Source organism: Delphinus delphis, chromosome 13 (genome assembly GCF_949987515.2).
Source record: "Delphinus delphis chromosome 13, mDelDel1.2, whole genome shotgun sequence".
NCBI lineage: Eukaryota > Metazoa > Chordata > Mammalia > Artiodactyla > Delphinidae > Delphinus > Delphinus delphis.
This window is the reverse complement of record NC_082695.1, coordinates 15,042,127-15,067,638: the sequence shown is the minus strand read 5'-3', so window position 1 is coordinate 15,067,638 and position 25,512 is coordinate 15,042,127. Positions and strand designations below refer to the sequence as shown.

General features: G+C 52.5%; 2 protein-coding genes across 5 annotated transcripts in view; one reads left to right on the top strand and one right to left on the bottom strand.

Moving 5' to 3' along the window:
- The window catches only part of SLC8B1 (solute carrier family 8 member B1), a 31,187-nt gene extending 14,193 nt beyond the window's left edge, over nt 1-16,994 (top strand). Inside the window, exons 9-16 of the mRNA XM_060028146.1 lie at nt 842-901; nt 1,128-1,258; nt 2,753-2,894; nt 8,881-9,002; nt 10,547-10,700; nt 11,486-11,566; nt 12,724-12,788; nt 15,834-16,994. Coding sequence (XP_059884129.1) covers nt 842-901; nt 1,128-1,258; nt 2,753-2,894; nt 8,881-9,002; nt 10,547-10,700; nt 11,486-11,566; nt 12,724-12,788; nt 15,834-16,031 — 953 coding nt within the window. The 3' untranslated portion in view covers nt 16,032-16,994. The remainder of the gene's footprint in view (nt 1-841; nt 902-1,127; nt 1,259-2,752; nt 2,895-8,880; nt 9,003-10,546; nt 10,701-11,485; nt 11,567-12,723; nt 12,789-15,833) is intronic.
- A 155-nt stretch (nt 16,995-17,149) lies between these two features.
- The window catches only part of TPCN1 (two pore segment channel 1), a 64,350-nt gene continuing 55,987 nt past the window's right edge, over nt 17,150-25,512 (bottom strand). For 2 of the 4 annotated variants that reach the window (XM_060028143.1, XM_060028144.1), the window contains exons 22-28: nt 24,833-24,948; nt 24,033-24,079; nt 23,407-23,475; nt 23,125-23,209; nt 21,841-21,980; nt 21,566-21,646; nt 17,164-19,928 (exon numbers count right to left, since the gene is read on the bottom strand). In XM_060028143.1, the coding sequence (XP_059884126.1) occupies nt 19,809-19,928; nt 21,566-21,646; nt 21,841-21,980; nt 23,125-23,209; nt 23,407-23,475; nt 24,033-24,079; nt 24,833-24,948 (658 nt within the window). In that variant the 3' untranslated portion in view covers nt 17,164-19,808. Of the gene's footprint in view, nt 19,929-21,565; nt 21,647-21,840; nt 21,981-23,124; nt 23,210-23,406; nt 23,476-24,032; nt 24,080-24,832; nt 24,949-25,512 lie in introns of all 4 variants that reach the window. The other 2 variants (XR_009521680.1, XM_060028145.1) reach the window with 2 other exon arrangements.

Genomic DNA, 25,512 nt, shown 5'->3' with positions numbered 1-25,512 from the left:
CTTCTTCTGAAAGACTTAAGGACTCAGCCTGGAGGGAGCTCTGCAGAGAACCCCAGGTGTCCCTTCTGGGCTTGTACAGCTTTCAGACTCTCCCCAGCACAGCCTTTATTTCTCCATTCTGTTATTAATTTGCTTGTATTTCCATCTGTTGGACTGTGAGCTTCCAGAGGGCCAGACTCTATCTCATTACCTCTCCAATCCCTGGGGCCCTGACACAGGTGCTGGTGACTCCTCCTACAGGAAGTCTACCATGACTTTTCCTCTTCTGCCCTCTTTATCAACTGAGCCTTCAGAGTTCAGTACATATTACCCTGTGCTGTCTTTTAAACCCATCATACGCCTCCAGGCTGGAACAGAAGGGGAAAATGAGACCTGGAGAAGGGCCTAAAGTCACACAGAGGAAGAATCAGTACTAGCACTCCTCACTTGAGAAAGGCCATTTTCCTTTTAGGAAGCCCTTCTTTACAGGACTCAGTCCTCTAATCATTCCCAAGGACTCCCGAGAAAAGTTGCAACTGGAAAAGAAAAATATGGTGGGTTCCAAATTCTGAAAGGTACAAAATTGAAGTCAGTAGGTGTTTCAATTATGTCTTCAAACACCCTTATTCAATTTAGCATTATGGCTGCCTCATTACATTTGAAAATGTTTTGTGAGTTAGACTTCCTCAATCTGTAAGAATTTCTGAGCGGGCAGGGTGATTGCTGAGAAATCCAAAGTACAGAGGGCCTGGACACTTGCACCCTGAAAACTGTCCTGTCCCAGAGGTGCTCTACCCTAGAACAGTGGTGGAGGGTCTGGGTGCCCCAGTTGGCTCATGGGAAACTCCCCTCTCTCCTACAGAGGTGCTGTCAGGTTCCGAGGAGGATCGGGTGTCTTCTAATACCAACAGCTATGACTACGGTGAGTCCAGTGCCCTGTGCCTGGCTGGGATGGAGAGGTGGGGAGATGGGGCCATCCAGGTCCCACCTCGGCTAAGCTCTGGGCCAGGTTTACCTGCACCCCTACCAGGCCCTGGGCTTTTCCTTCTTCCCAAGGGTTGGGGGGACTGGTGGGATGGGGAGGGAAGAGGGTTTCCCGGAGGCTGAGCCAGCCATGGACAGCTGCCCCTCCCACCTTTCACCCCCAGGTGAGGAGTACCGGCCGCTGTTCTTCTACCAGAAGACCACGGCTCAGATCCTGTTGCAGGCCCTCAACCCCCTGAATTACAGGAAGTGGAGGACCAAGCCAGTGTACTGGAGGGCCCTCAAGGCGTTCAAGGTAAGGGGGGACTCTGAGCCAGGCTCCTGGCTTCATGACAGCACAGGACAGTTGCCCCTCGACCTTCTCCAGAGCAATGAGGGGAGGGTCGGCCTCTGCTGAGGACTTGATGGGGAAATAGATGAGCTGGAACTTGATGGGGAAACTGAGTCATGGAGCATAGCTGGGGCTCTTCCCCCCATGGAGGAATGAGAGCATCTTCTCAGGGACAGAGAGAGAGGAGATGGGACCCCTCCTGACCAGGTGAGGGCAGGGAACTGGGACGGAGAGGGAGTGGGTCATAGTGAGTCCAAATGAGGCCGAAATTGCTCTCCTCTGATCCCCACTGCTTCCCTGAGCTAAACGTCTCCTGAGGTCTCGATGTGGGCAGGGGTATCCAGGCTGGTTTACATGAGGCACAACTGCAGCTGCTTTCCACCACCCAGACCGAAAAAGTCAGGGGTCTCACCTCACAGCCCTCCAACGTGGATACCTCTTAGGCCTTCTCAGACCCAGGGGTAGATAATAAACTATATTTATACCCCACAGTGGCTCTGGCTACATCATGACCTTGGGCAAGTCACTTCATCTCTCTGAGCTGCAGTTATCTCCACTGAAAAATGGGTATAATGACAGTACCTTTCTTCTGGAGTGGTTATATTAGTAAGTTATTGCTGCAACAGTGCTGTGTAACAAACAACCCCCCAACATCTCATTAACTTATGATGACAATATTTATTCTTGTTCAAGAGCCTATAAGTCATCTAGGGTGACTCTGGTTGGTGGTTCAGGTCTGCCCCCCATCTCATTCTGGGGCCAGTGGGAGTGTGCTCTTTTCTTGGCAGAAAAGACCAAGGCAAACTCTCCAAGCACACTTTATGCCTCTGTTCACATCACATTCACCAACAGCCCATTGGCCAAAGCAAGTGACATGGCCAAGTTCAACATCAGTGGGACAGGGAAATATATTCTGCAGACTCTAGTCATTTGACAAAGTGTGGGAGTGTTTAATTCTGTTACAGGAAGGGACTGAAGAGTTGGGAACCATATCCAGCCTACTACAGTGATTGTGACAATTTAATGAACTAATATATGTAGAGGGCTGACTCTGGTGCTTAGCATATAGTAAGCACTCCGTAAGTGTTATCAGTGGTTTAGTTACCGGCTGAAAACACAAGGTGTGGGGTTAGTCAGAGCTGCCCCTCTATCCTGGTTTCATATACCCTTCTGTGTGGCTTTGGCAAAGTTTCTTAACCTCTCTGAGCCTCAGTTTCTTTACCTGAAAGGTAGGAAAATTAGACTTCCTATTCACAGCGTTGTCAGGATTAGCAGTTGGGGTGCCGTGCTAGCCCTCGGTGTGTGGCAGCGTGTCACAGCAGCAGGAGGAGGCTAATCCCGGCACTTTGGGGCCTGCACACAGTGGGTGCTCTATTAGCAACAGCCGTGTTCTTGAGTAACTGAGCTCAGGGTGGGGCCAGCCGAGCACAGGCCTCGCTGCCTTCCCACACTTGACAGCTGCCCGTGGAGTTCCTGCTGCTCCTCACTGTTCCCGTCATGGACCCCGACAAGGAGGATGGGAACTGGAAGCGGCCCCTCAACTGCCTGCACCTGGTCATCAGCCCCCTGTTCTTGGTCCTGACCCTGCAGTCGGGGGCCTGTGAGTATCCCCTCCCCCAGGCAAGCCCACCTCCCTCTGCCCCATACTCCTGAGTTTTCTTCTCAGCCACACCAGGGGACCCTGGGCCAGAGGGGCCGTCCTGGCACTTAATGTATGCTTGTGCCATGAAGGACGCCAGTCTCCCGCAGTCTCTTGGTCCAGGCCCACTGGCTCCACATGGAGGCTGGACACTGGTGGCCCTGGGACCAAGTGCAGCCCTCTGGCTCGTTCCCTTGCCTTACACAATTTGCAGACTTCACGTCAAAATCCAGGCCTGGGCTTCTCAAGAAGGTCTGGGCCACATTCCTAAAAGCAAAATCGGCTGGAGCTGAGCAGAGGGGCACCCCCCAACACACACACAACGCAGGTGCCCACTGAGTGATTCCTCACAGATCCCTCCATAGCCTACTGGGTGACCTGGGTGGGTTACTTCACTCGTTTGTGTGACCTGGCCGGTCCCCACTGGCACTGAGTCTTCCCCCGCCTGCCCCAGGCTTTCCTTTTCTGAACTGCTCTGGCTAAAGCAACACCCAGTCTTGTCGGGTGTCTTCTAACTGCCGCTACATAGGTTCTTCCCGTTGTCTGACCTTAGTATCTCATGCTGCCCATTCCTCTCTCTATCATCTGGGCTCCTGCCCCTCAACCCAGGGGCATCTCCTGGAGTGGAGGTAGGGCTCTGGTAGCAAATGCATGGCTGGCTGTGGCTTTTTTGCTAAAGAGTGTCTGGATGAAAAGCCTGCCAAATTCTCTGTGTTTCTCCTCCATTTTTTGGGAGGACACAGGCACTGAGGGAAGGAGCGCCCATCAGGACACAGTGTGGCCCCAGAGCTGGGAAGGGCGCCCCCTATGGGTACCAGCTGTCTGGTTCATTGTGGCCGGCCTCTCCAGCCTGCGGGCTGGCTTCACCATCCTTGTGGCTTCTTAAAAGAGGGGCTCCCAAGCATTAGTCATTCAGGAACGATCTTGATTTTTCTCTCACTCTAAACTGTTATATCTGATACTTAAATCAGCTCTTTTTTTTTTTAATTTATTGGAAAGGAATCTGTATCACTTGCATCAGTAGGAAACTGGCATCATTTCCAATGCATTTAAGGTATTTAAATTTGTTACAGTGAGAGAATTGAAGAAGGAATCCGTTTCCTGAGATGTGATTCTATGATATTTAGTGTCTTGTCCACCTGCCCCAACACCATCTAGTGGTAGCTGGTCCAGGCTAATGCATTTGTGACCCCGCTTCTGGGCCGAGCACTGGATGGAACCCCCAGACTGTGGGAGCAGCACAGTTATGCATGATGTACATAGCAGTTTATGGTAAAAATGGGTCATTTTAATACACAGTACTCAATAATCCTGTAAATGTCCCATTAAAAAATGTCAGGGAACAGTTCAAGTAGAATTTCAGCTTTGGGTGCTGATGGTGGAGCTGAAGCTTCTTCCCTGAGTCTTAGGGAGATGTGTTGTCCTTCTTTTCTGGTTTACAAGACCAGAGTAATGAAATATACTACAAAGCCTCTTCATTTTAGGAGATTATTTTCAATGATGCCGATTACTGGTATTAATACTAGAATTAGAAAGAAGTATAAAATAGATGCTAGCTTTCCAATGATGTTGAAGGGGTGTTCTACAGGTTGTCCTCCAATTCATGTTAGTGTTGATAGGTCTGCCACTAGTACTCAGTACAGACACTGACTTAAGAGGTCAGAATGTTGGGCTTCCCTGGTGGCGCAGTGGTTGAGAGTCCGCCTGCCGATATGCGGGGGACACGGGTTCGTGCCCCGGTCCGGAAAGATCCCACATGCCGCGGAGAGGCTGGGCCCATGAGCCATGAGCCTGCGCGTCCGGATCCTGTGCTCCGCAACGGGAGAGGCCACAACAGTGAGAGGCCCGCGTACCAAAAAAAAAAAAAAAAGAGGTCGGAATGTTATGCTTCATTGCTTGGATATGTGGAGTATTGGGATAAATGCTAGGATTAAGTTTGAAATGACGAGGGCTGGGACTCCTCCTAATTTGTTGGGGATTGATCGTAAGATTGCCTATGCAAATAGGAAATACCATTCTGGTTTAATGTGTGGTGGTGTTTTGAGGGGGTTTGCTGGGATCTCCTAGTAAGTTGGGTGAAAATAAAACGAATATTAGTAGTGCTAGAACTAGTAGTAAGGCACCTAAGATGTCTCTAATGGTATAGTAGGGGTGACATGGAATTTTATCTATGTTGGATGAAATTCCTGTGGAATTATCAGGTACTGTTTCGTGAAGGCATAGCAGGTGGACAGCTGCTAGTGCTGTGATGATAAACGGGAGGATGAAACGGAAGGCAGAGCCTCGTGAGAGAGTGGCCTTATCTACAGAAAAGCCGCCTCATTCATTCGACACGTTCTGTCGAGCGTATGGGATTGCCGAAAGAAGGTTGGTAATGACTTCTCCGCCTCAGAATGATACTTGTCCTCGTGGTCATACATAGCCTGTGAACGCAGTGGCTGTAACTGTGAATAGCAGAATAATTCCACTATTTCATGTTTCTAGGAAAGTATAGGACCCATAATATAGGCCATGTCCTCCGTGAATAAATAGGCAAATAAAGAATATGGAAGCTCCATTTGCATGTATACACCGAGTGATTCATCCATCATTTACGTCTCTGCAGATGTGTGTCACTGATGCGAAAGCGGTTATTGTGTCTGATGTATAGTGTATTGCTAGGAACAAGCCTGTCAGGATTTGTAAAATTAAATACCTACTAGAGAACCAAAATTTTATCACAATGAAATGTTTGATGGGGCTGGAAGATCAATGAGTGTGTTGATAATTTTTATTAATGGGTGTGATTTTCAGATGTTGGTCATTAGTGTTCTTATAGTTGAATAACAAGGATGATTTTTCATGTCATTGGACATGGCTAGATTCCATGTAAGAATGATAACATACATTTATTTTGAGTACTATTTTTGTGATTAGTTTCGTGGGGTGTTCTTCAAAACTTTCACCTATTTATGGAGGACTTGGGTTGATTGTGGGTGGTGGTGTTGGTTTTGGAATTCTGTTGAATGTTGGTGGTTCGTTTTTAGGCTTAATGCTATTTTTGATTTATCTAGGGGGAATACTGGTAGTATTTGGTTATACAATGGCTGTGGCTACTGACCCTGAAATTTGGTTTCTTTTTAACTATTTTTATTTATTTATTTTTTATAAATTTATTTATTTATGGTTGCGTTGGGTCTTCCTTGCGGTGCGCAGGCTTCTCATCGTGGTGGCTTCTCTTGTTGTGGAGCATGGGCTCTAGGCGCGCAGGCTTCAGTAGTTGTGGCTCACGGGCTCTAGAGTGCAGGCTCAGTAATTGTGGCGCACGGACTTAGTTGCTCTGCCGCATGTGGGATCTTCCCGGACCGGGCCACGAACCCGTGTCCCCTGCAGGCGGATTCTTAACCACTGCGCCACCAGGGAAGTCCCGAAGTTTGGGTTTCTAATAAGACTGTTTTAGGAATACTTCTCTCAGGACTGATTGTAGAATTTTCAACAGTGCTATATGTTTTAAAAGACGAAGAGGTGGAAGTTTATGTAAGTTCAATGGACTAGGAGATTGGGTTATTTATGATACAGGTGATTCTGGCTTTTTTCAGCGAGGAAGCCATAGGAATTGCAGCGTTATATAGTTTTGGTACTTGACGGGTGATTGTTACTGGTTGAGTACTGCTTATCGGTATTGTGGTTATTATGGAGTTTGCTCGTGGTAATTAAATAAAATTATGCTTAGAGTAAGGGTAATGAGGAATGATAGGACATATAGTGTGATTAGACCTTTTTGGTCTGAATCTAGTGTAGAGAAATTTTAATTGAATAAGGGAAGTGGTTTTTGGTAAAACTCTCTCTAGTCAGATTAGGTCTAGGAGAGAAGATGCTGATTTTTGGCTTGTTGATAGATTTAACTAGGGTGGTACGCGGTGTATGATAGTGGGAAAATACCCTACAAGTTTGCAGAATTTGAAGGTGCTTGAGGGGTAATTAAGTTTTAAGTTTTGTAGTTTTTAGTAAGATTAATTTCACGTGCTAAAGTTAAAGCCTAGGACAGTCACTGTCAGGGCAGAACCGTATGGAGGGCGGCTAACGTTAGGCAGAACCGTATGGAGGGCGGCTAACGTTAGGCAGAACCGTATGGAGGGCGGCTAACGTTAGGCAGAACCGTATGGAGGGCGGCTAACGTTAGGCAGAACCGTATGGAGGGCGGCTAACGTTAGGCAGAACCGTATGGAGGGCGGCTAACGTTAGGCAGAACCGTATGGAGGGCGGCTAACGTTAGGCAGAACCGTATGGAGGGCGGCTAACGTTAGGCAGAACCGTATGGAGGGCGGCTAACGTTAGGCAGAACCGTATGGAGGGCGGCTAACGTTAGGCAGAACCGTATGGAGGGCGGCTAACGTTAGGCAGAACCGTATGGAGGGCGGCTAACGTTAGGCAGAACCGTATGGAGGGCGGCTAACGTTAGGCAGAACCGTATGGAGGGCAGTTAACGTTAGGTAGAACCGTATGGTTATTGGGGAACTGAACGTTGCTGGAGATAATAAATCCGGCAAAAATGCTTCCGGTTAATAAGCATTTGATAGAATTAATCAGGAGCGGGTTATTTTCATTGATTAAAGTTAAGGCGGAGAATCGAGGGTAGAGATAGAGAGCCCTGCCTGGGGCGGGGGGGAGGGCCGTGTCCACCAGCCAAGCCTCCCAATCTCACTGCCAACCTCCATCCTCCCTCTCTAGGCCACCCCCAGAGCCATCTTTCTAAAGTGCCACTTTTCACATGTTGCGGTCACTCCTCCACTCTAAGACCTCCATGGCTCCCGCGTGCCTCTTGGAAAAAGCCCATGTCCTCCAACTATCATTCAAGGCCTCTGAGACCCTGAGCCAACCACCTTCTCCAGGCCTTTTTCTGCTATTGATGACACGAACTTGCTCAATTCCTTCCCACCCATCTCTTCCCTCTTCCTGTAGAACCCTTGTGCCCCTCTCTGCTTATGACTCAGCTCACATCCTCAGCATGCCAAGAAGTCCTTCCTGACTACCCCATGCCCCAGCCACCTGCTGAAATTCCTCTAACGCAGGAATGGGGAATACAGAGAAAGGCCCTCTCACCCAGGCGTCAGGTTCCAAAGCCAGCTCTATAAGTAAAAGTCACATCCGTCAAAATTACCCCCTGAAAGTCTCCCACAGTGTATTGTGCACACAATTTTATATATTCAGCCCCCCCGTGTAATCCTTATGCCCACTGATGTTTGTGAGCCCATGAGCTAGACTAAAGAAAGAATAAAAGGAAAGTCCTGTTACGTGTGCCTGGGCAGTTGAACCATCCATTGCCTTTGAGACTAGTGGTGAAAGGATGGTATGTGGAGAATTCTAGAGTGTTCTGCCTGCCTGCAGGGTTTCCTCCCTTCGGTGTTTTTATATGAAGCCTCTGGAACCTTCGTAACTTTATAATGGATTGGTTTGTGGAGTAGACTTCTCAGGAGAGCCAGGATCAGTGGCTAAGGTTGTATTTGACTGTACAGTTCATCTCATGGAGTGATGCCCATCCATTGGTAATGCCTGGCTGGAGGGTGCTGTCTTGAAGCTCAGTTGGACCAAAGCATCATGGTTGATTAGTGATGTTTGCCATGGGCACGGGAAAGGATAGTGGTGGTGAGTAGTCTTAGCCATTCCCATCCTAGCTCCACAACAAAAGGCTGGAGAGTGTTTTTCATGTGTCTGTCTTTTCTTTCCAATGTAAGTAGCTTGCGGGCAGGGGCTGTGTCTTTAATTTCTCTGTCTCCCTGAAGTGTCTAGGACAGGGCTGGGCACATAGGAGGTATCTACCCTATATCCAAACAATCGAATTTTATCTGTGGGTTTTATCCATGGGTCTCCCCTCCACAGCATCTCAGTCATTCTTAGGGGGCTTCCAGGAGGAGGCGCCAAGTTGAAGCCACGGAGAGTGCCAGCTCCCTTTCTCGTCCCTCTGCAGATGGCGTCTATGAGATAGGTGGCCTCTTTCCCGTCTGGGCCGTGGTGGTGATCGCAGGCACAGCCTTGGCTGCAGTGACCTTTTTTGCCACATCCAACAGTGAGCCCCCCAGGCTTCACTGGGTAAGAAACCTAGACTCTCCAAGCCGGGAGAGGGGACCCTGAGGTCTCCTGGGCAGATGTTCTGGGACAATTTGGCCGCTAATCACTTCCCACCATGACAGGTCTTTAAAGCCACTTTTAAGGAGTTTTGTTACTGTTCAGGGTCCACTTCGTTTGGTAACAGCTTTATTTTATTGTGCTATAATTCATACACCATACAAGTCACCCGTTTGAGGTATACAATTTAATGGTGTTCATTATATTCAGAGAGTTGTGCAACCATCACCACAATTTGAGAGCATTTTCATCACCCCAAAAAGAAACCCTGTTCCCAGTAGCAGTCACTCCCCATCCTCCCCACCATCCCCTGGCCACCACGAGTCTGCTGTCTGCCTCTCTAGATTTTCCTGTTCTATATATTTCCCATACATGGAATCATACAATATGTGGTCTTTTATGACTGCCCTCTTTCCCTTAGCAAAATGTTTTCAAGGTTTATCCATGTTGTAACATGTATCAGTACTTCATTCCTTTTCATGGTTGAATACTATTCGATTATACAGATATAGCATATTTTGTTTATCGATTCATCCATTAATGGACCCTGGGTTTTTTTCCCACTTTTTAGATATTATGAATAATGCTGCCATGACCATTGCTTTAAATTTTTTTCTGTAGAAATAATTCTTTCATTTCTCTTGGGTGTATTCCTGGGAGTAAGTAGAACTGCTGGGTCAAATGTGAACTGTATGTTTACCTTTTTAAAGACCTACCAGACTCTTTTCCACCATCCTAACTAGGAAGCACCTGGGTTCCTAATAATCACATTCCAGTGATGGAGTTGTTTGGTCTTTGGGGGTGTTTTTTTCCCATTCTCTCACCTCTGCAGGATGTTAAAAAAATTTTAGGTAGTTTGTCCAGAGACCTTTTCCTCAGAAGTTTACTTAATTTTTTTCTTTTTTTTTCCTAATTATTGCTTTTAAAAATTCTAGTTTCTATTTTCAGAAACTCTGAATGGATGTACCAGCCCAAAGGAAGTTGAATTTTCAGCCAATTGATTATTTAGAGAAATGGTCTTAGGCAGTGTTTCTTACTAGTCTTTGAAGTACTGACACATGTTCCAAGGTGGATGCACCTTGAAAACATGATGCTGAGTGAAAGAGGCCAGTCACAAAGGACCACATATTGTGTGAGGCCATTTCTATGACATGTCTAGAATAAGCGAATCCAGAGAGACAGAAAATAGGGGAGTGATTGCCAGGGGCTGGGAGGAAGGTTGGGTGGGCTGGGAAGTGACTGATCACGGGTATGGAGTTTCTTTTTCTGGTGATGAGATGGCATTTGGTCCATAGACTAGAAATCTGATGAAAGCTATGGTGAACTCCTTTTTGACAAAATGGTAATATTGATCTAGCATTTTATTGAGCACGTAATATATGCCAGGCTCTAACTGCTTTGCATCTACTAACTCATTTTATGCTCATGACAACCTCACGGAGTAGGTACTGTTATTGTCCCATTTTATAGCTGAGGAACTAAGGCTGTGTCCTTGTTCCCTCCCCCAGCTCTTTGCTTTCCTGGGCTTCCTGACCAGCGCCCTGTGGATCAACGCAGCTGCCACGGAGGTGGTGAACATCTTACGGTCCCTGGGTGTGGTCTTCCGGCTGAGCAACACTGTCCTCGGGCTCACGCTGCTGGCCTGGGGGAACAGCATTGGAGGTGACTTGGGGCCGGGTGGGCTTCTAGAATGAGCACAGCTACCTCACTGCTTTTTGCTCCTCCAGACAGAATTGCATGTGGGTAGGGGCGTCCAGTGCATCTGCCCTCAGCAGGTGGTCAGTGCCCGTCATTTTGGAGTGACCATCATTGGGCATCTGGGTGGGATGGCCCGGAATGTACCTGAGCCGGGAGGCTCTGTAGAAGCCCCCAGCCTCTTCCCCACTCTCTGATGCATGGACACTCAGTGGCTCCCCAGACTTCAGGCAGGACATGGAGCTCATTGCAGCCAACCAGGAGGAATGTGTCCGTGGGTGTGCGACATGGGTAGGCATTCACTCATACATACAGATATCCTTCTCTAGCTAGAGCTGCCAAGTAGGGCTGCTCAGGTTGTACACTGCCCAAGAGCATCCTGACAAGGGATCAGGGGGCCCAAAGTCTAGCTCTCCTTCCACTCACCTTTTTGGGCCCCTTTTCCTCATTTGCCCCGAGGTACTGTGTGTGCTAGCAGCAGACGGGACATGGGTGAAAGATTGGTGGTGGCATGTCACACCCTCAGAGTTGCCCCTGGTGGAAAAGAGGCAGGTAGAAGGAATTAAGAAGGGAATTGTGTCTTACGGGATGATGTGGCCTCCCATAGCACCCAGCCAGCTAGTGCCAGAGCCAGGCAGACCTTCATCAGTGTTTGTTGACTGAATGACTGTGGGTAGAATGAAGGAGTGAATGAACAAGGAGGGCTAGGGGAAGCCCTGCACACCTCAAGGCCTTCTCGTGTTTCCACGCAGATGTCTTCTCAGATCTCACGCTGGCCCGCCAGGGCTACCCGCGGATGGCGTTCTCGGCCTGTTTTGGTGGCATCATCTTCAGTATCCTTTCTGGGACCGCCCTGCCCTCAGTGCTGGGAGCCGAGGGTGTGCTCCACGCCCCCCCCACCCCAGATTGGCTTTCACTGGAGCACCTGGGGCAGGTGATGCATCTGCTTGAGCCTCAGCTTCTTCATCTGTAAAGATGGGGATATTGAGAGGACTGATCTCATAGGTTGTTATAAGGATTGAATGAGGTGACAGAAGTGCTTTGCACCTGGCAAACAGCAGTGATGGCAGACATTCGTCTTGTTGGGCAGAGGTATTATTAGTAGGTGCCCACGCACTAAGCTTGTGGAAGACCCCTCCCTCTTGCTTACAGATGTCATGGTCTGTAGATGTCAGGGTTGGCAAACTTTTTCTTAAAGGGCCAGAGAGTACATATGTTAGATTTTGTGGACCATAGGATCTCTTTTGCAGCTCCTCAACTCTGCTGTTGTAATGTGAAAACAGCCATGGGCAATACATAAACCAATGGGCGTGACTGGGTCCCAATATAACTTCATTAATAAAAGCAGGCCTTGGGCCGGATTGTCCTGCAGGCTTTAATTTGCCACCCCTTGGTCTATATAGAAAAGGCAGGCTCAGGCTGCCTGGGGCTGTGAAAAAGACAGGGCTTTGAATCTCGACAGTCTTGGGTGCCAGTCTTGGGTGCCGGTTTCAGCGCTGCGGCACGCCAGCTGTGTGACCTGTGTGCAGCACGTTTCCTGCTGTCTGTCACTCCCGGTGCTCACTGTGACCCGCTCCTGGCTTTAGGGCTGTGGCTTCTCCTGACCACAGCCCTAAAGCCAGGTTGGGGTGGGAAGGACGGAGCCCTGGCTGGAGCAGTGTCCCCTGAACAACCCCTAGAGGTGGCCCCGAGACATGCTCCGTCACCAGTCTCCCCAGTGGACCGTGGGTGGTCACTTTGCCTCGCATCCCATTTCTCCATCTTACCAGGTACCAAGCGTTTCTGTCACCTCCTGCGATCCTTACAGACTGAGGCAAAATGTGCACTGGAGACTCTCTTAGAGGCGCTAAAACTGGATAAGGTCTCCTCAGGTAGGGTGGCTTTTGGGGAGAGGGGGAGCACAGCCAGAGGTCAGAAAGAAAGCCAGTGGGCTGTGTGGTCGGGGTTATGCGGCGTTATGTTCTGGCAAACTTCCTGAGCTGGGCTGCAGATATCCTGGTGGGCGTGGGGCTGGGCTGCCTGCTCCAGATCTCCAGGGGCCACGTGGCGGTGGAGGTGAGTGGCCAGATGCTTCTTCAGGGGCCTCCTCATAAAGCTCTCTTCTCCTCCTCCCCTCTCCTCCCCCTCCCTCCTCCTCCCCTCTCCTCCCCCTCCCTCCTCCTCCCCTCTCCTCCCCCTCCCTCCTCATCCCCTCTCCTCCCCCTCCCTCCTCATCCCCCTCACTTTTCCCCCTCCTCCTCCCCTTCCTCCCCTCTCCTCTCCCCTCCCTCCCTCTCCCTCCTTCTCCCCCTCCCTTTTCCCCCTCCTTTCTCCCTCCTCCCCCTCCTCCCTCCTCCCCCTCCCTCCTCATCCCCCTCCTTCCCCCTCCTCCCTCCCCCTCCTCCCTCCCCCTCCTCCCTCCCCCTCCTCCCTCCCTCCTCCCCTCCCCCTCCTCCCTCCCTCCTCCCCTCCCCCTCCTCCCTCCCTCCTCCCCCACCCCCTCCTCCTCCCCCTCCCTTTTCCCCCTCCTCCCCCTCCTTCCTCCCTCCTCCTTCTCCTTCCTCCCTCCTCCCTCTCCCTCCTCCTCCCCCTCCCCATCCTCCCCCCCCTCATCCCCCCTCCCTCCTCATCCCCCTCCCTTTTCCCCCCTCCTCCCCCCTCCTCCCTCCCTCCTCCCTCTCCCTCCTCCTCCCCCTCCTCCCGGTCCTCCTCTTCCCCCTCCCTTCTCTGGACCGGAGACCATTCACATCTCAGTAGATGACACTTACTGGGGAGAGGACTTGTCTACATTTGCGACATATCTGATGTGTAGAATATCTTAAAAACATTTTGCATATGGGGTTAAAAAAGGTATTCCTTGCAAGGTCACAGAGTAATTAAGATGTAGCTTTGAGGGAAAGGGGCGGGAAGGCCCAGGATTGGGGTCTTGGTCTCATCACTGAAGTCTCTTGCTATGTGACTTTGAATGAATCAGGACTCTGAGGATCTTTGAGCCTCAGTTTCCTCACCTGTGAAATGGGGTTGGTGCCCCCCCCCCCCCACCACCACCACCACCACCACAAGCTTCCTGGATAAGCAGACATGAGGTACGGGCCAGGCTGAACACCTTATCCCACCACTGCCTGGGGTGAGAGAGAATGTTGGCAACAGCCCAGAAAGGGGGGATCTCCATAGATTTGGAGAAGTTCTGAAATGCACTGAGCAGCAGAGTTTCTGTGGGTTCAGGGGCACCCAGGAATTTCCTGGGAGCGCGTGAGACCTCCTGACCCAGGCATTCCAGGGGCTGGGGGCTGGAAACCTGCATTTTAAACATGCTCCCTGGGGACCGATGAAGGTTAGGACACTTGGAAACAGGTTTCCAACAAGGTTGAAAACTCAAACACTACTTCAGGGCAGGTAACCAAATCTTGTGGGTGACTCAGGTGGGCCTCCTGTGGCCAGATAATCCAGCATTTCTAGAGAAGAAATCGAGATTCCTAAGTGAACTTTTCTCTTTGGAAATGGTGCGCAGGGCCAGCAGCACCCCGTGCAAGGCAGAGTCAACCTAGATTCGGGCCCCAGCTTTGCATTCCCAAGGACTTGGATTCAGAGGCCAAACCAGAGAAGGATGGAGACGGGGAGGGGATGTGGCCCAGGGGATGGTTTTAAGGCTAATCGCGTGGAAGCACTTGGAATGTGCAGCTGAATGATGGCGTCGTCAATGGGAACAAAGTCGCCCACCTCTTTCTCCAAGAGGCAGCTAGTTGTTGAACAGATTCTTGCGGCTGACTTGTAATTAACTGGCAGCAGGGCGGCCTTTCACAGTGGCCACGCCCATAAGCAAATAGCTACTTACGCTTGAAAAGTTTGCTTTTCTAAGGGGTAAACACCCTCTGTCTGCAAATTTTGTTTATACTCTTCAGGGGTTTAATAGGTTCCTTTCATTCTCGATTTTCAGGCGGCTTCTGATAATGAGGCTTTAGGGGTTGGCCCCCTGAGGGCCCTACTTCTTTTCTCTGGCTCCTTGTGGAATGCGTGTGGGGGGGGTGTGTCTGTCTGTCTGCATTCCACTGCCGTTGTGATCCTGCTTTTAATTGCATAAGACATAGGGCATCGTGAGAGGTCATCATAGAAGGATGTCCGTGGCATATGGTTGGCTGAAAAACAGGTTGCTCTTAACCACACGTACCTATTGTATGGTCCCATTTGTGGTTTCAGGATGGATGGACAGGCCTGTATGTGCACACGTGTACCCACACATCTGTGGGTACACGTATCACTGTATGGGGAGACAGGGTAGGGTATGAGCTTGGACTTCGGACTTGGGCTCTGTCACGTACTACAGCTGACCCTTGAACGACATGGGAATTAGAGGTGCTGAGTCCCTGACACAGTCGCAAATCCGAGTACTGCTATCTCTGCCTCAAAAGCAAAGGAACTGATAAATGACTGACGGGGGACAGGATGCCGAAAGAGTTTGCATAGAGTCACGACTCAAACCCTAGCTCTTTCAATTCCACGTACTGTGATCTCTAATTCAACACCAACTCCCCCCCCCCACGCTTAATTTAAAGATCGTTAAGTGAAAATACAAGTACTATAGTTGTTGAAAAAAGTCCGCATATAAGCGGACCCATGCAGTTCAAACCAGTGCTGTTCAAGGGTCGGCTGTACTGGTTTCCTCACTGTGGACTGGTAGCTAAGGTGGGTGTAATATACCTAGCATAGCACCTAGGGTTAAGTCTTCCATATATGTTAGATAGATGCTAACTAAATCTGAAAGGGAGAGAAGTAGGAAGAGGACAATTTCATTGCCTTTTATTCTTCTGTGTTGCTGGAGAATTTTTCAACTACTGCATGTAATATATATATGTATACATATATATGCATATTTTTATATATACATACGTATCTACATATATATATATATATATATATATAACCTATATGAATTAGTTTCCTGGGGCTGCCATAACAAATTACCACATACCAGGTGGCTTAAAAACATTGAACTTCAAGGTGCGGGATGCCATCCCACTGGGCAGGCCAGAAGTCCCTCCCTGGCCCCTAACGAGGGGCCCTCAAACCTCAGTTGGACTGTCGGCTGCAGTGACCCAGCCTCTCTCCCCGTGTTCCCCGCAGCTGGAGCCTGATGGACTGTTGGTGTGGGTCTTGGCTGGCACCCTAGGCCTCAGCCTCGTCTGTTCCCTGGTCTCGGTCCCACTGCAGTGCTTCCAGCTGAACAGAGTTTACGGCTGCTGCCTGCTTCTCTTGTACTTGACCTTCCTCCTGGTGGCCCTGCTCACCGAGTTTGGAGTGATCCACTTGAAAACTGTGTGAGTGAAGCTGTGTCGGGGTCCGCCTGGTGGTCGGGAAGTGTCGCTGCAGGCGGTGAGATGGAGGATGAAGTTTCTTCATTCGAACCCGCTCAGGCGAGCGTGGCCGAGACCGTGAACGGGGTGTGCACTCTCTGCTGAAGCTTCCCAGTCGCCGCTGTGTGCAGTTAGGTCAGCTAAACCTTGTTTCTGGGGCTGCGGAGGCTGGGCTTCCCTGTGGACAGAGTTCCAGGCAGCAGGTAGACTTCCTTGCGTTATCTCCAGAGCCTCTTGAAAGTTGGGGTCTGGGGCGAAGGGGATGCCTGGGTGCCTTCCAGGCTGGAAGACCCCAAAGAGTTCAGGGCTGGAGACAGTTGTGGAGGCCCAGGCCCCTCCCCACAGTCACGCCCTGTCGCCTTCCTGCTGCTTCTCTCAGGGCTGCCAAACCCGTGTTTAGGGAGTCAGGGTGACTCGGACCTGGCAGATAGAACAGCTTGTGTGCTGTGGGCCTCGGGCCAATGCGGGCTGAGTTCTAGAGCTGCGCTGTCCAACAGAAATAGAATGCGAGACATGTACCTAATTTTGAATCTTCTAGCCGCCACGTTAATAAAGCCAAAAGAAAAAGGTGAAATTAATGATAATATATATCACTTCAAGATAGCAGCCAGTGGCACTGGCCCACGAGTGGCTGCCGTGTCGGACAGCACAGCTCTAGGCTGCCTCTAGAACTGTCTGCTGGCTTCGGAGGTTTCCCCAGACGCAAAACAGGAGTCAGTGTGACTGTGCCCTGTGCCTACCTCAGGGGGAGCCCTGGGCTGGGGCTGCTTTGCCTGCGACCTCCTGGGAGGGTGATGAGCGCTCCCGGGCGCCTTCCTGCTGTCAGCCAGTGACCCGCCTTTTCAATAAGCAGCGCTTCTGTTTGCTCAATGCCTTATGCCGGCAGTAAAGGGACTCAGTTGTCTTTTTTTCCAATGAAAAAATTATTAAATATTTCAAGTAAACAGAAAACAACATACAGCCGGCTGTTACTGGTTCTTCCTAACCTGGGTCAGGCTGACGAGTGGTCGGTTCCAGGGCCGAAGGCGCTTGGCCCTGACGGATCTGGACTTGGCGGCACGTCTAGGGGTGGGGCTGAGGTGGGGTCAGGAATGGGCATGGATGGGTCCTCTCCCTGTTCCCCACGATCTCAGAAGCCACCGAATGGTGCCTGGTGGAAGTCACGAGGCAGCAGCCGCGTGTACAAAGCAGAGGCTCTTTTATTAATACGCCAGAAATCCGGAGACGCGGTGGGTTTTCCAGGTAACAAATCCCCATTGTACAAAAACCTTACAGCGTCGCCCCCTCTGTCTGTACAAAATGATTGTCACGTGGTGTGGAGTAAGGCTGGGTTGGGGGAGGGAAGCAAGGAGGAGGGGCCAGATGGTGTCCCCCCGAAAGCGGGGCAGGGGCCCAGGGCCATCACAGACACTGACAGGTGGTGTGACCCAGACCCAGTCGGTGCATCTCACCTTGGTGGTGGTCAGCTGACGTGGGAGGTGAGAGGGCATCCGAGCTGGATGTCCTGGGTCCCCAGAGCTCACAGCGCTGGGTGACACCCGCTCCCTGCTCGATGGCCTGTGTACAAGTCGGAGGGTCAACTTGAGGAGGCCCCCAGTGACCCCGAGGGGGCAGCTGTCCTCAGCCTCAGTAATGAGGGTGCCCACCAGTGGCTGGAGTCTGGTGCCTCAGCACTGTTGCCACTTGGCTTTCATCCCGTCCCTGGCTAACACCAGGGCCTTTCACAGGATGGGGCTGGGAGGCCTGGACTAGATCCCACTCTTCCTGGTACCAGCCTTCACCCTGGGGGCTGGGGGGCTGCGCTCAGTTTCCCTGGTGCCCCTCCCAGGTTTCAGCCTCCTGGGGGCAGATGCTGAGGTCGGGGGACTCACGCCCTCCTCTGGAAGCCGCCCCTTGACTCCTGCTTCCAGAATGCCCGTTTCAATAAACAAAAGCTGAAAGGCACCCGAATATGCAAAGTTACTTCTCTGGAGCGGGGAAGGGGTTCTGGCCTGGGGCTCGGTGCCGAGCTGCCTGCGATGGCCCGTGGCCCTCCAGAGAGAAAAGAGGACGTCTGTCTCCCGATTCCCTTGGGGAATCTCAGTGGTTCTCAGTGATTCGTTGTTTCCCTAAAGGGCTGTGCTTTAAAAACAGAAACGTCCACCACTTCTCCCCTAGTGAGGGGCAGAGCTGTGTGGTGCTGGCCATGGGACCAGCCCGTCCAAGGCCACAGTCGAGAAGACTTGGCCGTGGGGATGGGGTACCACACCCCGGGATCAGGCCCTGCCCGTCTGGGAAGAGGATGTGGCGAGGGGGAGTTTGCCCACCCGCCTCCCTAAGTCACAGAGGCAGTGGAGGCAGCTGGAAAGCGGGGGTTGGGGCAGGATGCCCAGTGCAGGCCGCTTCCCCTGCCCCCTCCCCCCCCCGCCCCTTTCATCCCTGCTTCTGCCACCTCTGCTGCCTGCACTGAGATAGGCTCCCCGCCCAGGAGAGCTGAGCCGAGGCTCCCTCTGCTCTGACCCTGCTTGTTTCTGCCGCTGCCACCACCGCTCACCGGAGCTGCCAACGCCGACAGCCTGCTATGGGCTCAAGCCCCTACTGCCTCCTGATCTCAGAGAACTCTCCCAAGGTCCCTGGGGAACTCAGGAAACTGACAGGCCACCTGAACCTACTCCGGGGAGTGGAAACCTCGGGGTGAGCCGTGTCCCCAGCCCTACCTCAGTCAGGTCCACGGAGGGCGACTGCTCAAGGTGAGGGGGGAGCTGGCCAAGGAGACCACGGGTTCAGCCGCAGGGCGGCCGTGGACAGCCTGAGGTGAGCCTCTGTGCTCTCTGTTCCCGTTTCCAGCAAATGCACCCACGTGAAAGGATCTGCTGTTGTCTTTAGCAGAATCCTGAATTAACCAAAATGTCTCTTTGCTTAAACAGGACGATCCCAAGGAAAAGGGATTTAAGGAGAAAAAGCCCATTTCAGGACCTGGTGTGGGTGGTAGCCATCGGCCTGGCCTCTTGCCCGTCTTCCTCCTCCTACTGGGCTGTGATTCCAAAGGCCATCTCAGGAGGATTTTCAGCAACAAGGGTTGAAACCAAAAGAAGGGTAGGTGAAAAGGCTCATGGAGCTGGGATACGGCCTCGCTCGCCTCCTGGCACTGGCTGAGATCTGACCATACGGAATAACCACAGCCCTGGATCACTCGTTCCAGTAGGTGCTGGGTACTGGTCCCCCAAGGGAACGCCCAATTTCATTATTATATCTAGAGACATACCAACCCAAGGATGTGGGTTCTTTCCTTCCTAAGTGGTTTTGTCCCTAAAGCAGAACACAGACAGCCCAGGATGTGGGCCACAGGCAGGTTAGTGGGGAAGCTAGCTGTCAGCCTGGGCGGGATTCTGAAAGCAACAGGAAGACGGTATAGATCTGGCCTAGGGACGCTGGCCCACGCTGAAGGCAAGCCCTGCAGAGATCGGCAGAAGCCATTCAAGTGCTCTCGTGAAGGGGCCTTCTGGAGCTTTCCATGTTAAGAAGAGCTCCTAGTGGCCTGCTCCCCCCAAAATGAAATTGACTTCTGGGGTTAACAGGGCAAGGTGGGTACAAACCAAACCTCAGCTTGTCTGCCTGTCTTTCCTTTTTCCTATATATAAATATTTGCATATTTATGAATGTATGTATATATATATAAAACATATACACACATTATTCTGATACATCGTAGTAAAATAATACTATTGTGTTATTGCATAGAAGAGATGGCTTTTGCAGGCTGGGCTTAGGTGATGGTCTGGGAGCGCTGGCGGCTGCCTGGAGGCTGCGGGGTGGTGGGGACCACACGGCCGCTGAGCTGTCGTTGCTGCTGCTCCTGCTTCCGGGCGTGTTCCTCATACCACTCCTAAGGCAGAGAGCAGACAGGGTGCTGAGCGGGCCCCAGCCCTGCCCCCCAGCCTAACGGGGTCACCCAGGCTGGGCAGCGCTGTGACCCTCCCAGGCCTGCTGGGAGTTCTGAATAGGACCCTAAATAGAAAACTGGCGACGCAACCTTTCCCTTCTTAACTAGAGATTTGCAAACCTCCTTGTCAAGTGCGCCTGCTTTCAGTGAGGCCCAGGTAGTAATAACACCCTTTACTCGCGAACACGATCTGTGTGGTTCACCAAGGGATGTGTGCCCCCCACCCCCTCGCCAACCCCCTGTGTTACCCCTTTTGAGCTGGGTGTCCTCATTTTACACCCAGGAAACCCGAAGCTCAGAAGTTGTATAAAGTTGTATGAAGCTTGAGTGCCTCTCCCGACTCCCCGGTTGCTTTGCTGCCCTCCAGAACGGCTGTGAGAGCTCACCCGCCTAAGACTATTATCATTATATCATCCGACATTTTCAGGGACAGACGTATTCAGGTAATTGAGAAATTTTAAATATAAACCCTATGTTTTTAAAGAGTCTGAACCACAGAACTTTAGAGCTTAAAAAATTAGAGAGATGGCCTAGTTCTGTGCCCCCTCATTCCACAGAGGGGGAGACTGAGGCCAGGAGTGGACGGCCCGGCGGCGTGTCTAGTGCCGTCCCCTCCTCTGCTTCATGAGGCAGGGACTGTCCCCCTCTCATAGATGGGGATGGGCTGCGTGACCTGCCCAAGGTCACGGAGCCTGGGATCAAACCCGGGTTTTATGACACCAGAGCTCATGTTGATTCCTCATCTCTGTGACTCTGAGTGCAGTGATTCGCCAGGTCTTCACCCAGACCCCTTGTGTTTTTACAGATAAGGTGCGAGTCACTTCAGGGGACTGCGGCCTCCCGGCCTTTTGGGCTCAGACCCTGGTCATCACTGTCCCAGGGAAACAAGGGTTTCCAGCCTGAAAACAGCATAGTCACAGTGGCTGGCGAGGGAGCTGGGAGCCTGGGCAGATAGGTGGCCCGCAGTCCATGGCTCTGTCTGGGCTGCAGAGCGCCAGCCCACGGGCTGCTTCGCAAGCTCTTTTCACTTAGCAGCCAATGTGGGAAGACGGGGAGAGTTCGCAAAAAAAATATCTGACTTTTCCCTTCTCTTAAATTAGAAAACAAAAACAATCAAAAACCCCAAGAGAGCCAGGCGCAGCAGGCCCTTGTTCCTATCGGGTAACGTCTGGCTGGATGTGGGAAGGACCATCCTCTTTGAAGAGGCCGGTCCAGGCCAGCTCGCCAGGGCCCCCCACGCTCCCTGCTCTGCCTGGAACGTCTCCCGCTGTACGCGTTTCCTTTGCTGTTCTGGCTCAGAGGAGGAGAATGAGATGAGGTCAGTGACATATGTGGAAGAGTGGACAGGGTGGCTGCCTATGTTGGGGAATGCTTCAAGGGTTCAAGGCTGAGCCCTGAAGCCCCCCCCACCGCCGCCGACCCGAGCAGTGGTCCACTGGTAGTGGTCAGCAGATAATCCCACAGCTCCCCACTAAGCTCCCCACACATCAAGATGGGGACCAGAGAGCGGCCTCTGCTCGGCAGCGGGAGGACCACCCCCAGACAGGAGGATCTGGGCAGCGCGGCCGGGGTGCTCCTACCTGAATCTCCTCTTGGTACATCTTTAGGCTCAGATCGCTTTTGGTCCTCGATCTCCGTCCCAGAAACACCAAGGTATTTTGCTAGAGAAGAACAGAAAGGCTGCAGGGACCACCTGGAGCCAAGGTCCTGGCGCCCGGCCTCACCCCCTCCTCTGGCTTCTGCAACGGTGCCCCCCAAAAGTGTCACCAAAACTTGAGGGGATGGACAGCGGGGGAGCGTTTGCACTAAGCCACAGCCCGCTCCCTCTGTGGGACGAGGCCCTGTCGCTCCCCACCTCGTATCTCTCCATCTGGGAGAGGATCTTGAGCAACTGGGCGATGTCAGAGGCGGCTCCCCAGGCCTCCTGGTAGAGCTTCAGGACAGCAATCAGCTCATCTTTGGAGATTTCCTTCTCAAGGGTGATACCGCCGTCAACTGCAGGATGGGAGGGTGGCAGGGGGAAGGAGCCTGGGACTCAGAGCCCCCCGTCTGGCTTGGTTTAGCCATCCTCCCTGCGCCCTATGGGGGCCTTAAGGTTCCCTCTCCCAGCAAAACTCTGGATCAGCACGACCACCTCCCCCCACCATCTGGAACTCACGTCCCTCCCCATCCCCTCCCTTTGCTGGGGCAGTCAGGAGCACTGGTCAGGCCGCCAGCTTACAGGGGACAGAGGATTTCAGGAGGGAGTCTCCGAGCAAAAAGAAAATGATCAGGTAGTCTGAGAGGACAGAGATTTGGAAACAAGTAGGAACAGGGATGTGGCAGTTCTGATGGAGAATCTGGCAAGAATGAAGGATCATTAGGCAGAAAGTGATGCACTCCAGGAAAAGGGAGACAAGGGGTTGCAAGCTGCAGAAGGAAGTAGTATTAGGCTCTGTGGTCAACGGTATTTACACCGTTTAAATCAAGAGCCAGAGGACAAACACGGGGTTTAGAAATGCGGAGACGACAACTAAAAGGGGGAACAGCTAAGGATGAACAGTCGGGGAGATGAGGAAGGCGGGACAGAGGGCTGCTGGGGTCACAATCAGCCTGTGATTTTTCTTGATCTCCGGGCTGTACTGTTCTGATTTTTTAAATGAGATCACGTGCATTTTTCTGTCATTTAGTATTTGAAAAATCAATGCAAATAAGAGATCAAGAAAGCTAAGCCAGGACTTGGGTGGTGGCCCAGTGGTTAAGAATCTGCCTGCCAATGCAGGGGACATGGGTTCGAGCCCCGGTCCGGGAAGATCCCACATGCCGCGGAGCAACTAAGCTCGTGCGCCACAACTACTGAGCCTGCGCTCTAGAGCCCGCGAGCCACAACTCCTGAAGCCCATGTGCCTGGAGCCCGTGCTCCGCAACAAGAGAAGCCACGGCAATGAGAAGCCCGCGCACCACAATGAAGAGTAGCCCCCGCTCACCACAACTACAGAGAGCCCGCGCGCAACAACAAAGACCCAATGCGGCCAAAAATAAATAAAATTGAGGGGAAAAAAAAAGAAAGCTAAGCCAGATCAGTAAGCTGAACTGCCAAAAGACTGGACAGACAGACAGACAAGCGGCAAATGCCCCTGCTCCAGCCACTTGCACAGACCTTCTGAGTCCCGGTTTTTGCGGCTGTAGTTCATGCGGAAGACGAAGGCTTCGAGAATGAAGGCGACAATGATAGTCATCACCACCTGGCCAGGCATGGAGAAGACGCGCAGAAAGAGAGGAATGAGGGGGGCGTGAGCTGCTGCGGGGCCCCAGAGCCGACAGAGCCCGGTCAGACGTGTCCCCGGCCCCCTCCTCCCTGAGCTGCTGCCCGATAAGCAGGGGCAGCTGGAGGCTTGGAGGATGGAGGAGGGTGGAGGGCATTCTGTGTCCCTGGACCTACCATGGTCACGATGTAGAAGGTCATGAAGTAGAGGCGGCTCCAGTGGGAGGTCTGCGAGGTGATGCCTTCCTGGAGACAGAGGGAAGCAGGGAGTGAACGAGCTCCTGGGGTGGGGCCGGGTCGCTGTCTACGCAGGCTTCTCCGTGGCCCCTGCTCTCTACAGACCCTTCCTGATCGGTTGTGGAAGACGAAGGAGGGGGACCTTGCTCCCTTGGGTCTAAAAATCCCTCTGAGCTCCTAAGGCCTGGACACTCCCCCCAGGACTGAAACGGCCAACCTTTGGAAGAGTTTAAGGAATGGAAAAAAACCACCAACCAGCCACACTTGCCACACTGTTTCTTGATTGAAAAGTCTCCCTCACAGTGGTGGGAGCAGGACAGAGACCCAGAGGCTGACTGGCCTCTCCTGGCTGCTGGGGGATGTGCGGAAAGCAGGCACAAAGGCCACGCCCAGCAAGTGCGGAGGGGCAGGCTCTTGGGATTCAGGCCATACCGTGGTATCCCTGCAGAACCCTGCCCCCGCCGGGGACGGGGAGAGCAATGCGCCCCAGGCTGCGTGAGGGGAGACGGGAGCTGGCCTCAGAGAATGGTGGGAAGATGCCCCCAGAAGCTGATGGAGGTCCTTACCATGATGATGTACCAGTTGTTGACAACTGTGAGCTCAAACAAGGTCACTGCCGAAGGGAAGGGAGAAACAGAAAGCATCTTGATCAGACCTGCTTTTGCAAAGTGAGTGTCAAGCGGCCTCTCTCCACCTATCCTGGGTACCACGCACTTGTCTGCCGGGGTGGCCTGTGAGCTCCCGAGAGCAGCCACGGCGCTTCCTGACCGTCCACCCCACAGGGGGTGCTGCCATCTTGGCCTTTTGGTCCCCAAAAGGGTGCCTCTTTGGCCTCAGCAGCTCGTGATGGACCAGGGGTGGAGATACTGGGGAAAGAGTCCCCGGACCTTCCTTGGTGTAGATCTGGGATGTCGTGAGGGGATCCCTTCCTCTTGAGAAGCTGTGTCTGGCCTCCCGGCCTCTCCATGGAAGCCAGGAGCAGAGCTGTGTGGGCCTGGCCTGGGTAATGCGGGACGCTGTGGCTGGCTGGTGTGGCCAGGTCCCACCCTGCAACTGTGGAGCTGTGACAAGGGGGCTGGTTCCCTAGCATCGGGCTGTACCCATCTCCCAGCCAAGCATGAAGCTCTGCTGCTCCCCCGATGCTGAGAAAGTAACAGGAAACAAGCCCTGGGGTCTGGCCTGGACAGTACCCCCAAGGCTGGGCAAACCACAGGCTCCACTGGGGCCAGAGAGGACTCGAGAAAGTATGGCAAACGGCTCGGGATGGGGAGGCCTCGGGCAGCTCTGCTCCGCCCCACCCCACCTGGGACCTGCGGTGACCAAGGCAGTACCCAGGGCACGGCCCGCCTGGGCTTTCCGCACTCACCAAAGCTGTTCAGGATGTTGTCAAAATTGTTGAGATAGTAGTAGCCTTCCTCCACCACGGTCCTGTTGTCCACGGTGTGATTGAGCCAGCGGTAGGCGTCTGCCACTGTGCTCGTACTGGCCGGGGGAGACGGGACGGGGGGACAGAGGGTTGAGTGGGAAGGTCACGAGATAACTGGTCACCTCAACAAAGTACAGAAAGTTTAAGCAAACCAAGGTCTGACTGAGGACCATCTCTCTTGGCCCAGCCTGGTTTCCTGCCGAGCCCCCAGCTCCCTTGCCTGTCTTCCTGTCTCAAGGGGAGTCCCCAGAGTGCTGGTGGGAACGCCCAGACTTGCACCCCATTCCACCTTCACTTGGCATTTCTCTGCCGCCAGCCAGGCCTTCTTGCTCTCAGCTGCCAGAGCCCGGCGCTCTGGGAGGGGAGACAAAGGCAGTGCCTCCTCGAACACCACCCCCAGCCCCCTGCCCCCTGCCCCCACCAGTCTGGGATCTGCCCTGGAGGCCGGGTGCCAACGGCAGCCCTCGAGAAGGGTCCTCCCCTCCTCGGGCTTTCCCCAGCACCTGGCTGGAGTGTTCTGTTCTGTTCTAATCGGTTGCCCCTGTTCTGAGAGCTTGTTTGCTACTTTCCTGCCAACCTCCTACGGCTGATCTGCTGTAATTCACGGGGATGTTTTGACA